This window comes from Gymnogyps californianus, chromosome 3, assembly GCF_018139145.2.
Source record: "Gymnogyps californianus isolate 813 chromosome 3, ASM1813914v2, whole genome shotgun sequence".
Classification (NCBI taxonomy): Eukaryota; Metazoa; Chordata; class Aves; order Accipitriformes; family Cathartidae; genus Gymnogyps; species Gymnogyps californianus.
The window spans coordinates 100,094,652-100,107,230 of NC_059473.1; the positions used below are offsets into that span (position 1 = coordinate 100,094,652).

The following is a 12,579-nucleotide window of genomic DNA, read 5'->3' on the forward strand; positions in this document are numbered from 1 at the left end:
TGAGCAAAAAAAACAAACGGAAGGACTCCCAGAAATTAGGATACTGCAGTCAGTGAAAGCGAACTTGCACAGATTTACAAAGGGAACTTTACATTGAATTTCCATGCACGCAGAGCTTTGCTGTCCGAGTGCACGCTTTGCGTGTGCCATAAATTTTCTGACTTGTTTACATCCACTTTTATAATATCTCAGACCATATAATTTGACCCAGATTGTTACAACTGAGCTCTAAACCACTTGAATTAAGAGTTTCTATAGGAAACTTGAGGAGGCTTAGAAGTGTCAAAGAAATATGCAGATGCAGACTTTAATAAAGCTACTTAGCTGGAAAGAATTGCCAGAAAGTATCTTTGTGCTAACGTCAGCCAATTTTTCTAAATTAATTTTGAAACAATTCGTCATCCATCCTTCTTACCTCCTTCCCATTTACAGCAGTTATTGTAAACATTGCTAGGACAGCACAAGCAGATGATAGAACACTTTCCTTTTAAGAAAGAAGACGGCGTAACTTCATACCTCTATAAACTTCACCATATTTGGTAAAGATTTGGTAAAGGTTTGCATTCTCTGACCACTACAGGAATAGTAGTGGTCGCTTCTGTATACCTCGAAGAGCTAAGAAAATTAACCCACCACCCAAAAACACATACAAAGCAAGTAGCTTACAGTAAGCTAATCTCATTTTTTTTTAAATTTTTTTTTTAATATTATTAAACTACAGAAGCAATCAGGCAGGCATGATGTTTTGGTGCTCCAGCGACTTTCGGTAACAGTTGCACTGACTTATTTGGCATCTCATCTTGTCTCTGACCAAAAGAAGGATTTAGTTTGACATGAAAGAATATGGCATACAAAGCACCAAAGAGATAAGAGCCTTATACCAATCTCGACTTGTCACGATTTCAGTTTTGTAAAACTTACGCATGCACCATACAGAAATTAAGAGCATTAAAATGAACAGCAGGTGGTAGCCAGGTGGAGATTAGACTTTTTCCTCATTAAAGATAAATACAAAAAAGCACCGCAGGATTACTTTAGACTAATGAAGGGTGAACTCAAACATCACCACAAAAGCAAATTCTCTTGAAAAGGCCAGGACAAATCACTTCTAGTACAAACGTAAAGGATGCTGGGCAAGCTCCTTCTAACAGATGAACTGTGCTTCTGAACGCAGACAAATCTCAGCATATGCAGGGCAAACCTCCAAAATTTCAGCCAGTTAAACAACGCTCCCCAGCCAGAAACATTAAATTCTGAAACACAACCATTTACAAGACACCTTTTCCAGCTGAAGAACAAAGTGCAGTACTACATGATGTTGGTGAGTAACAAGTCGCATGTCTGTACATGCAGCACTTTAAGAATCCAATTTTCTCTGCTCTTCTGGAAACAGAAGTATCACAAGCCTGTGATGGCAGAAAACTTTGCAAAGAAAAATTTCAGGGAGTTAAGAGAACCTTAAAGAGACCAAAGAAAATGAGGACAAATTTCAAGACATCGATAATTCTGGAGACTACTTTTAACATAAAAAGAATACAGAGACTAGAACTCTATTTAGCTGTTTTATAAAAGCCATAGCAGCAGTGGTTGGGATTTGCTACTTGTTTTGCTAAGCCGATGACGAGGCCAATACAATGTGCTTAATAACTGGAGCTCCAAGTATAGACAATGTGTGTGCACACATGGCTTTTTTTTTTTTTTTTTTTTTTAATGCAACCGATTAAGTCATGGCCCATCAGGTACAAGCAAACTTTACGTTTATGGCAGAATAAGAATGTTATGAGGAATAAAGCACATGATCAAGATCTAACATAGCAGACTCTGGAGAAGACCATCTACCTTGGTTTTAAACATTTGTTGAGCCAAACCAAGAACTTCCTCAAGCTGAAACATCTTTTCATGTGAAAGGAATTTGCAACTTCAGGGTCTGCACTGAAAAAACCCTGCCCAATAGCCTCTGCAACTTGGACTGAGATGTTTTTCAGGATGAAAATTGTTTTCTGTCTCATTCCACCCTTTATTAGAAGAACTTGGCGTGAAAAATTCTGGAACTGATTTAGCTTGAGTCAGTAGCTAAAGGCAACTCAAAATCTTCCAGAACAGGGCTTCCTCAGCAGCAGTATGAGCTACACACCCAGATTTGAACAGGAGTGTGGTTAATCTGAGGCTTGCAGTGGGAAAGCAAGCAGCAGGCACAAGGGAAAAACATTAAGAGGTCTTGTTCACTCTGTAACACTTGGGTGTCAGTGTCAAATGCACTGAAGTGTTCAAACTATTTTCTGGCATTTGAACAGTTTCTTCAAGTTATATGATTGCTAATGAGCGCTGAGATAACTCATTAGATTCTTCATTAATTCTATTTGTTTCAGAGATGGAAATTATATCAGAATCATGACTGGAAATAAATCAGTGCCAGTTTTCCAGCTTTTCTAACCATGATGACACACAGCTGTAGTTATTCTGACTCTTTGGAATCAAGAGTGAGAAAAGTCTAGCCTTCCCCTTGTCTTACTCTCCATAAAAAGTATTTGTTTGCATAATAAATATTCAGATTTACAACAGTTAGAAGCAAACTCACAGGCTAATGAATAACAATAAAAAAATCAAGCTGGCATTTTATTACATTGAGATTTCTTACTGATTGACAGCAGTCATTAACTGAAGTATAATAGGCTGGTAAAGCTGGACAGCTTGCATAGGTATTTTTGAACAGAGGAACTGAGAAAGGTGGCACAGATAACAATTTTAAACATAGAAATAATTGCTCACCTTAAAATAAGGACAGTACAAAAATAATTAACACATTTACATTCATTTATCCCAGGCCACCTCTTCACAAACAGAAGGGAGCAAAGACGATAGTATATTATGAATAATACAGCTTAAATTCTCTCACATCTAATCCAAACAGGAACTAGAAAGTTTATTTAGCTTCTGTTCCCTTAAAAAGTTGTTCCAGCCTCAGATCAGGGAGAGGAACCGAACCCATCCAACTTTAAACCATCAAATCCAACACTCTACCATGCTACTATTGAAAAATACATACACATTTATAAAAATAAAGCTAACAAACTAACTGTACAGCCTGTGGTCCCGATTCTGACATTTGTAACAAACAGGATGTAGACAAAATTATGGTCTATGAGGTGAGACTGGCCACAGGCAAGAGTTAGGCCATATGTTCAATTTATAAACCTGGGATCTAAGCTTCTCTTTATAACAAGATTAGCTAGGCAAATCTGAGATAATTGGCGTTTACTATTTTTATCTGTTGCAAAGACCACATGAAAAAGTGAATAAAGACAATGACATTTTGTGACAGAAAAATTAAATACAAGAACCAATTTAAAAAAAAACAAAAACAACTGAAAACCCCAAAATACCTAGTAAGACCAGCCTACTAATTAGGCAACAACTTATACAGCTAGACTGGAGAGACTTAGTCATCACCCATTAGAAACAGAATATGCAAAGGCTTAAAAATTTATTTTTATCATACACAATATATTGCAGCAGATATCCATAAACTCCAGCTGTTCATCAGCATGACAGAGGACATCAGATTATAAATCTAACAATTCAAGATACAGATGTGTTTTTGAAGTGGTATTTCTGAACCCTTGTGAATAGATGAACAAGCTTCCATTTTTGTGAGCAGCTCTGATGACATGCTGTTAGTGTCCTGAAGTATCTTCATTTACATTTCCTCAAGGCTTCTCTTGATAGCTTCTTCCAATTCTGCATCTTGCTCTGTATAAATACAAAAAAACTAGTCATAACTACACATTATTAACTAGTTGATAACTAGTCATAAACACAACTACATTAATATTACTACATAAAGCAACAAATTACTTCTGTGGGCAATGTCAGTAGACTACAAAAAAAAGGTAGAGAAACAGAATGAAAGTATTTTTCCTCCTTCTGTCTTATGCTATCTTTTCAACACTTCAAAATATAGGAACAGCCTCTACAACCTTCCACTGTATTAACCAGGGACAGCCCAATGATTAGTTTAAGAGTATAATGCAACTACATATTTACTGGTCAAAATAATACCAAGATTAGAACCCACATGTATGCACCAAGAAAAATAAAGTATTAAAACAAAAAAGACAGATACAGAAAACAAGTAGAGAGGTTTTGGTATTTTCATTCCAGTTCCTTATCAATAGATATTCCCGTATCTTCATTTTAACTTAGCACCACTGTTGTCACTCTCACTAGGAAGGCCAGACATAAGTAGAGAAAAAGTCATATCGACAGTGAGAATAGTCTAGATCAGGGCTGTAACATTTTTTTGGGGCGGAAGAATCCGCATTGCACTCATCTGACTTGTTAACACTCTCTTAAACACCTTTCACAATACTCAAAAAAGAAACTCCGTTTCTGCATTACATTTAGGCTGTTTTGGGCACTAATTGTTTGGTGTTAGTGAATTAAATATCATAAGTTAGACAAGGTTTATATGTACAGTAAATATTAATAGCAACGGTATAGTGGGAAAAATTAAAGCAGCTTTCGGACACACTGTCATTCTTGAAATATTCATCTTCTGCTTTAGGAGGACGCAAGCACATCCTATAAAAAAGCTGTCTGTTCTTATGACAAAGGAAACAGAATAATTATATATATTAATATAACAGATTTTAAAACTTTAATTATTGTTGGGCTGTTTTACGCAAGGCCTAGATTTGGAACAGAAATAGTATCAATGAATGCTCTCTCATGTCAGCAGAGCCATATTCATTCACCTGGACTTTACTGTAACATCCAGTACTACTGATAAAAGAGGTAAGTTAGTTTCTGAAAGGAAAACATTACATGATCACAGAAACAAAAAAGAAATTTTGAAACCAAAATGAAGCAGAAAGCCATTTGCAGACAACTGCTTGCATTAAAATACATTGTCAATTAGCCACTAAGCACCTGCAAGAATCAAGAATAAGGTCCAAACAGTGACTCTGTCACTAATGGCATGCAGCTAGCTCCATAGCGATACCTGGATTGTCCCCTATTCCCTGGAGCTGCTGAAGCAGCTTTTTCTGCCTCCTACACTTGCTTTTTGCTTTCTCCTCTTCCAGCAGTTGCTAGTGCTTTTTCTTTTTTACCCCTTTCTGGGGTTGATTTTGCCTCCTCACTCCCTCTTACCCCATGACAGAACTGCCATTAATCACACAGGCAGCCAGTGAACACAGCTGAAGCCAGGCTGCTTCATAAGGTCAGATGCCTTCAGCACTGCAGCGTCAGAACTGGGACCTCCTGTGCGTACCAAATGCCACTGCTATCCCTGATAGTAATACCCAGTGCTAGGGGGACCTGAGCGTGGCAAACTGAGTACTGCAGATGAATAAGTTGGACATTTAATAACAATATTTAGTAACAGTTGGTAATTTTATAACTGAATAAATTCTAGGAATATAAGATTCAGTTATCAGTTTTATCACTGACCTTGTACAAATTGTTTATTGATTTTTTTTTTTAGTTCGTTTTATTTCCATCAGGTGGAAGGGCAGAGTCAAGCCTTTAAACAAGAAATTATTTTCAAGGCGCACTGTAGCCTGTCATCAAAAATTAATGACTACATTGTATGAACACCACCAAGCACAACAGCAAAAGGATGAAAACGATTTCAAATAAGGTAAGATACTATGTGAGCAGACAGCTGTACTGCTGATTCAAACTTGTGCATAAATGTACAGCTCTCGTAGGAGACCAGAGTGCTTTGTTGAGATATAATACCTAATTTTGAACTATTTATTCAGAAGTTCAACTATTTAGTCAGTAGTTCTACTCTGAGTCAACACAGTCCTATTAGACTGGTACAAAGTGAGCTCAGTCAAGTCTTTAATTGCACAACACCCTGTGGTGCACCAATAAAGTAGATTTTGAGTCTACTGGCATACTTTTCAGGTTAGGAGATTATTTTTTATTTATAACTCATCACAGTGTTCTTAACTACTCAAGATTGCCCAGCATATTTTAGAGAGTATTCCTAAGAGATCACTTGCCGTAAAACTGATTGGAAGTTTAGTTTCTGTATCTTTCATAATTAATAGCACTCCTGAACACAGAAAAGTAAAAATTAACAGACCTTCATGTTTCTTTGCTTCTTCTAAGCTCCTCTTCATTGTTAGTTTGAGATCTTCATCCTCTTCGCTATCTGAACCTTAAATGCACAAATGAAACATAAATTACACATTGCTTCTAATAAAAAAGTTAAGTCTCCTCTTGCATTTTTCTTACTCTAATGACATTGTAGGTTGGATTTGAAGAAATACACTTGTTATGACCTGAAAATCAAGATAAAAATACATTATGGTATAGTATAGTTTAAGACGGTAACTCAAGAGACAGAGTTATTTTTCAGCTACCTTCTTCCCTTTCTCCCCAAAATCTAGAGGCAGACTACTTCAATTTTATATTAAAGTAGTAACAAGAAATAATAGGTGCAGAAGCTACTGTTAGTGTCTACAGCATTTGCTTTTTTGTAATAGTTATTAAAAAAAAAAAAGACATTACTTTCTACAAAAGGTATCAAGGATTTAATTATGGGAAGAAGTGCTATAGTGTGTCTCTGCCTGCACATGATCTTAGCTGTATGTTGTTGCCGAAATACTCCATTTGAACAATGGAGTGCTGTAACTCAACTGAACAGTGCAATTCAGCAGATGTTGTTCAAATCTCACAGAAGAAAGTTTAATCTGCTAACTCATCATAGCCAAGCCCAGCCAAAACTCCACCACCTTTCCCTTTCTAAATAATGCTCTTCATGAGGCTGGTTTCCAGCTCCAGAATGACAGGTCTATTTTGAAGTGTCTAGTAGGGATTGGTGTACTGAAGGTGGTGGGTTTTTGGATTTTTTTGGTTTTTTTTCATTTGTTTTAAACAGAGTCTCAGTAAACTACGGGTTAAAAAATAAACAAGTCAATGAGTCACGTTATGTACTCATTCTCCTGCTACAGGCTATTGCTATTTTGGGAGATGGTCTCTGTAATGAGGTCTTATAGTATTTGCAATCAACTAGGTCTCCCACGGTCATATCAACAGAAGTGCTTCCCTTAAAGTGATCATATTTATTAGTACACCAATGTACTTCTGATTACATTTACCAGCAAAGAACATTCCGATATTGATATCTAATTTACTGACTGTGTGACTTCTGGCATTTTAAATGACCCAAGTTAGGTATTCAAAGTGACAGGTACACTTTCTCAAATTTGTTTTCAAACCTCTGACACATATACCTTGTTTGAACAGCAACATTGCTGACTTTCCCAATTCCAGGAATATAGACTCCAACAGCTGGTATCAAACAGAGATCAGGAGCCCACAAAGATGCCAGAAATAGCTGGATATACACTGCAGTTAAAATGGTCTTTCTCCAGTCACTTGGCAGACTGACTCTGAATCCTTTTTGGAGCTGCCTACTATCTCTGGGCAGAAGAGATACTATTTTTTACATCATCTTCCAAAGCAAACAAAGCAAAAGAAAGAAAAATCCACACAACCCAAAAAATGTCATTACAATCACTTATGAAAGGGAGGAAAAAGTGCAAAGAAAAAGCTTTGCACAAGCGGCTTCTCCCTTATTAACCATCCTTTTAATCTTCCAGCCCAGAAGACATCTCAGACTGCTCTAAGAAGTTTTGCACCTGTTAGAAGTGTAACAGTTGAAGCAATCACTCCCTAACTCATTTCTTGGCATAAGTATAATGGAAGAATTGAGTTTGCGTGAGCAGTAAGGCATAGTACAAGAGGGTCTCTGGTTTGCTACCATTTCACGTAAAAATGCATTAAGAGCACTTTTCTGAAGGTTTGTGGGGGTTTTTTAGGCGACTTGACAGAAGATGCTGGCAAACAGGCAAGGCAATATTCTTTGGATTGGCATCTTGCATAGATGGTTAAACAGCAGAGGATAGGAGTAGTCAGAAATCCAGGAGTTTCTTTCAGATATGATCTAAAGAAGTCAACTTTCCTGGAACTGGTTATAGAGTCAGTTAGCATTCACCACAGGTAGTCATGGTGACAACCCAGTGACACACTGTTAGAGGACAGCACTTTCCTGCTTACTCCTGGCTTCCCCGACCCAGGCAACAGGCTAACTTGACACTCATTTTTCAGAATATAGCAGATCAGCAGTTAAGTTGACTTTACTGTCAATTACGACCGTTATGAATGCTAAAACAGGATTTGTAGATAGAATTATTATTTTAGTTCATTAAGAAAGTTTAGGATTCATCTTCTATATTAATGCAGGCCAAAATGTTATCTTGCCAAAATGTTTTGCTAGTCACACAACCTTAATTACAACACTGTAATAACATGGGGTACACATTCATATTGGAACAGAGGTATATGCAAACTGGCATGCAAAACATTTAAACGTTTTTAAAACAAGCTGCCTGCCCCATGATTTATCACTGCACTTGATATGCAATAACTAAATACTACTTAATAGTTACAACATCACAGAGAACAGCTTTGCCTATAGCATAGTTGAAGAGAACACCATTCTGCTGCCAGAAACTATGAAACTTGAAAACAATTAGTGCTGACGATCTCCTTTTAGTTTGAGGGGAAAAAAAATCAGGTCAGAGTCAAATGTGGTTATGAAGCATGTTAAAAGTCTCAGGAGCTACTCTCTGCCTTCACTGGTCATTATTTGCAAGACTTCTCTCCCTTCTACCTAACTGTATTAATGCACGTTCAACTTCCCATGAAGGCAGTTGCTGGATTCTCTGAAATCTTTGAGTTGGTGAAAGTTAACCTACTAACAGGCTAACAGAGCCAAATCTTATTTGAGCTTTTCATGCAAAGCCTTGTCAGTATCTCAAATTATACTGAGACTTTCCCTATCCAAAAACAAAAACATGGTTATGCTTGTCCTCAGTGTTCCCCCCTGCCCCTACACTCCCCAAACCTATACAGAGCAAAGACTAAAGGCATAAAAGCAGTAAAGATGAGAATTTTAAGATGTTCTGATATGGGTCCATGGGAATCAGGAATAAGACTGTAACAGTCAGAAGAAAAGCTGTCTGCAGGCAAAAATCCTAGGCAGAAATGCTCCAACAAATAAGGGGGTGAGGGGCAGGAATTCAGCTTCCTTTAGGGGCTAGACAGCAAGAAGTATTAGTGTGGAACTCATCACTTGTCAACCAAAGAGAAGGAAAGGCCAACTGATTGAACAGATGCATTTTCAAGTCAGAAGACACCACGCTGCTTTTCCACATGGGACAGCTCATTATGCTTGATCTAATGTTGCTCGTAGTGTGTCTGTACCCTGTGACTGAACTCTGCTCTCAAGGAGATCCTGGATTCCAGTTAAGAATATACTCCATGCAAATATCACAGAATGCCTGAGGTTGGAAGGGACCTCTGGAGGTCATTTTGTCCAGGTCCCCTGCTCAAGCAGGATCACCTAGAGCCAGCTGCCCAGGACTATGTCCAGACGGCTTTTGAATATTACCAAAAAGATACTGTAGTGGGGAGCTCAGAACTTGACAGTTACGGCCTTACCAGTGCTGAGCAGAGGGGAAGGACCACCTCCCTCAACCTGCTGGCAACAGTCCTCCTAATGCAGCCTAGGGTACTGTTGGCCTTCTTAGCCACAAGAGCACATTGCTGGCTCATGGTCAACCTGGTGTCCACCAGGACCCCAGGTCCTTTTCTGCAAAGCTGTTTTCCAGCTGGTTGGCCCCTGGTCAACATACATCGGTGCCTGGGCTTGTTCCTCCCCAGGTGCAGGACTTTGCACTTCTTGCTGAACTTCATGAAGTTCCTGTCAGCCCACTTCTTCCCTGTCAATGTTCCTCTGGACAGCAGCTCAACCCTCTGGTGTATCAGCTGCCACTCTCAGCTTTGTGTCATCAGCAAACCTGCTGAGGGTACACTCTACCCCACCATCTAGGTCATTAATGAAGACATTAAACAGGACCAGACCCAGCATTGACCCCTGGGGTACACAGCTGGTTACTGGCCTCCAACTGGACTTCATGCCACTGATCACCAGCTTCCAGGTCTGGCCATTCAGCCAGTTTTCAATCCACCTCACAGTTTGCTCATCCAGCTCACACTTCATCAGCATATACTCCTAGTACTGCTGGCATCTTCTGATGATGAAGAGTAAATGAGAATGTTTAATTTGGAGGAATCAGGCATGTCCTGTCTCTCTTGTTAAGATGCTTCCTTGTTAAATGTCTCTCTTGTTAAAATGTTGGGAGCACATTCTGTAGCTCCCAACTCCTCTGGGGTCAGAGGAAAAGCAATTGCCTAGTTTCTCAGCCAAGAGGTCTTAAGATATGGCCTCTTCTCTAGTACATTTTGTTAAATAAACAACAGCTAAGAAACTCTGACTGTACCTATTCTCTCAAAGAAATCCTACTGCTCACTATTATCCTCACGTATGTCCAAACTCCTGCTGCAAGAACAAAAAAACAGGAAAGCAAATTCTGGATGAATATAGAGCTCAGAGATCAGAAAGATTAATGGGAGCAAATACAGTGATTTTTTGACATTTCATGAGTCTCTCATAGAAACCTATTCTGGGAAGAGACTGGTAAACTTTCACAGAATGCAAGCGCCACCCACTGTCCTGACATTAAAGCACCACAGCTTGAATTTGGATTAGCTGCCCACATGGCTCAGCATAATTCCCCCCCTATATCTGATCCTCTTCTCTTGCAACGTCCCTAGTTACCACCATCCCCTTAATAATTTCCATCAGGTTTACTGGCTCCTCTGTCTCACCAGAGACTCGATTTCCCTTCCCCAGCCTTAGTCCCCCTCCCTTGCTGCACAACTTAACATACCTCCTGACTACTTCACACCTTACCTCCACTTCTCTCTCCTACAATGCTCCTTCTCTTAGTCTTTTCAGTAACTCCCAATCTCATCTGCCTCTTTCCTATCCCAGCGTATGGTGACATTAATATCACACTTAACTCACTGTCTCTCCAACCACTGACCCTTTTCCTTTTACAGTTGATGTCTGAAGTTTTAGTCCTACCTTACCTTAAGGATACCATTAAACGTTACCTCATTCAGGATCCTAGTAACTACTTAGCCAAAAACTTAAGATCAGTACCCCATCCTTACCTTCGTTAGCAATCATGTTCAGTATGTGTGATCATGCTGCCTTTAAAGTACTGTTCCTTGACTTCCAGCATCCTTTCCTTTATTCCTTCTTCAATATGTCCCTGGAGGACCCTCCCCACATACTCATCCCCAATACTTACTGCTCTAATCTCTGTTTCTTCATTAAGGTAACATCATCTGTAAATGCAAGTACAGCTACTCCCTGCTGAGGGTTCACAAATATATAAGACCTCTCTTCCTCCATGCAAACTAAAGCTTCACTCTATATATCTCTCCCTACAGATGCTCATTCATCTGTTCATTCAGGTGTAGCATGACTGAAAATAAAGCTCTCGATCCGTCATCCTCCTCCAATTGCATTTTTTGGAAACTGTGGCCAATACCATGATGGTTACTCAGACTTTCATTTCACCTTCATCTTAGACACCTCTCTAAAATTCACAACCAGATTAAACTAAACCTTGAGGATTTTTTTTGTATGATCCGAGTGGTGAGGTCCTCCCAGTTCATCCACTTGGCTACAATTCTTGTTCAGACTCATTATCTTAGGTCTTAATACACTGCTTTCTCCCTAGGGCATATACATATATTCAAAGATGCACACAAGAAATGCCACTAACATACCAAAGACAACAGTAACTTCCTGTTGTAGCTAAACACAAGGTTACAACTCAGCGGTGACTGTCTTATCACTCCCTACTGCAATAGGCTGTGGCCACTGTAATAACAGTGTAAATAAAGGAATAGATTATTACTAGAGTAACTATCATTCATTCATGGTGCATCACACTGCACATGCTCATGCCCTTCACATTCAGTCTCTTTGGACAGTGGGGTCTGGAGGCTGTGACCTATCTTTAGTCATTCGCAGTCTGTTAACTGAAGGTTTGGAAAAAAGCAGAGACTGGGGTCAGATGTGGTATTCATACTGGAACTCAACACCCACAAACACCTGACTACTGAGAAGGCAAGCAATTATTCTCAATAACTTCTGTAAATTAATTCTTAACTCCTCTTAAATTCTTTTGTTGGCTGTATGTAAACTAAAAGCTTTTTGGGATAGTGGGAGCTAGGAAGCTTAGCAGCATTCATCAAAATATAATGAAATCCTGCTCTTCCAAATATAAACTCTCATAGAAGCTGCATTCAGTAGTATTTAAACACTTCAGGCAACAGTAGCAGATTGAAGATGCAGGCTGACAACTCCACTTGAGCACAGTGGAAACGAACCTTATGGATCAGTGAAAGAGGTGCAGTGGCTATTTGGCAGACAATACAGTACATCACTACACCATTGATTTTGACAGTCTCGTGAGACAGCCTGGCTCTTTAAAAGAAAGGAGAAGAAATACCCCGAAAAATTTGGTCCTTTCATAAGTAAAACAGACTTTTTTTAATAAAGAGCTCAGTCAATAAAGGATCTCATTTGAATATGACTGTGAGAAATACAGTTAAGCTAAAGCCATCAACTTACACAAAAAT

General features: G+C 38.9%; 1 protein-coding gene across 1 annotated transcript in view; it reads right to left on the reverse strand.

The window, feature by feature from the left end:
* Window positions 1–2,589: 2,589 nt before the first annotated feature.
* The window catches only part of LOC127015033 (E3 SUMO-protein ligase ZNF451-like), a 41,975-nt gene continuing 31,985 nt past the window's right edge, over window positions 2,590–12,579 (reverse strand). Inside the window, exons 14-15 of the mRNA XM_050894742.1 lie at window positions 6,095–6,169; window positions 2,590–3,750 (exon numbers count right to left, since the gene is read on the reverse strand). Coding sequence (XP_050750699.1) covers window positions 3,698–3,750; window positions 6,095–6,169 — 128 coding nt within the window. The 3' untranslated portion in view covers window positions 2,590–3,697. The remainder of the gene's footprint in view (window positions 3,751–6,094; window positions 6,170–12,579) is intronic.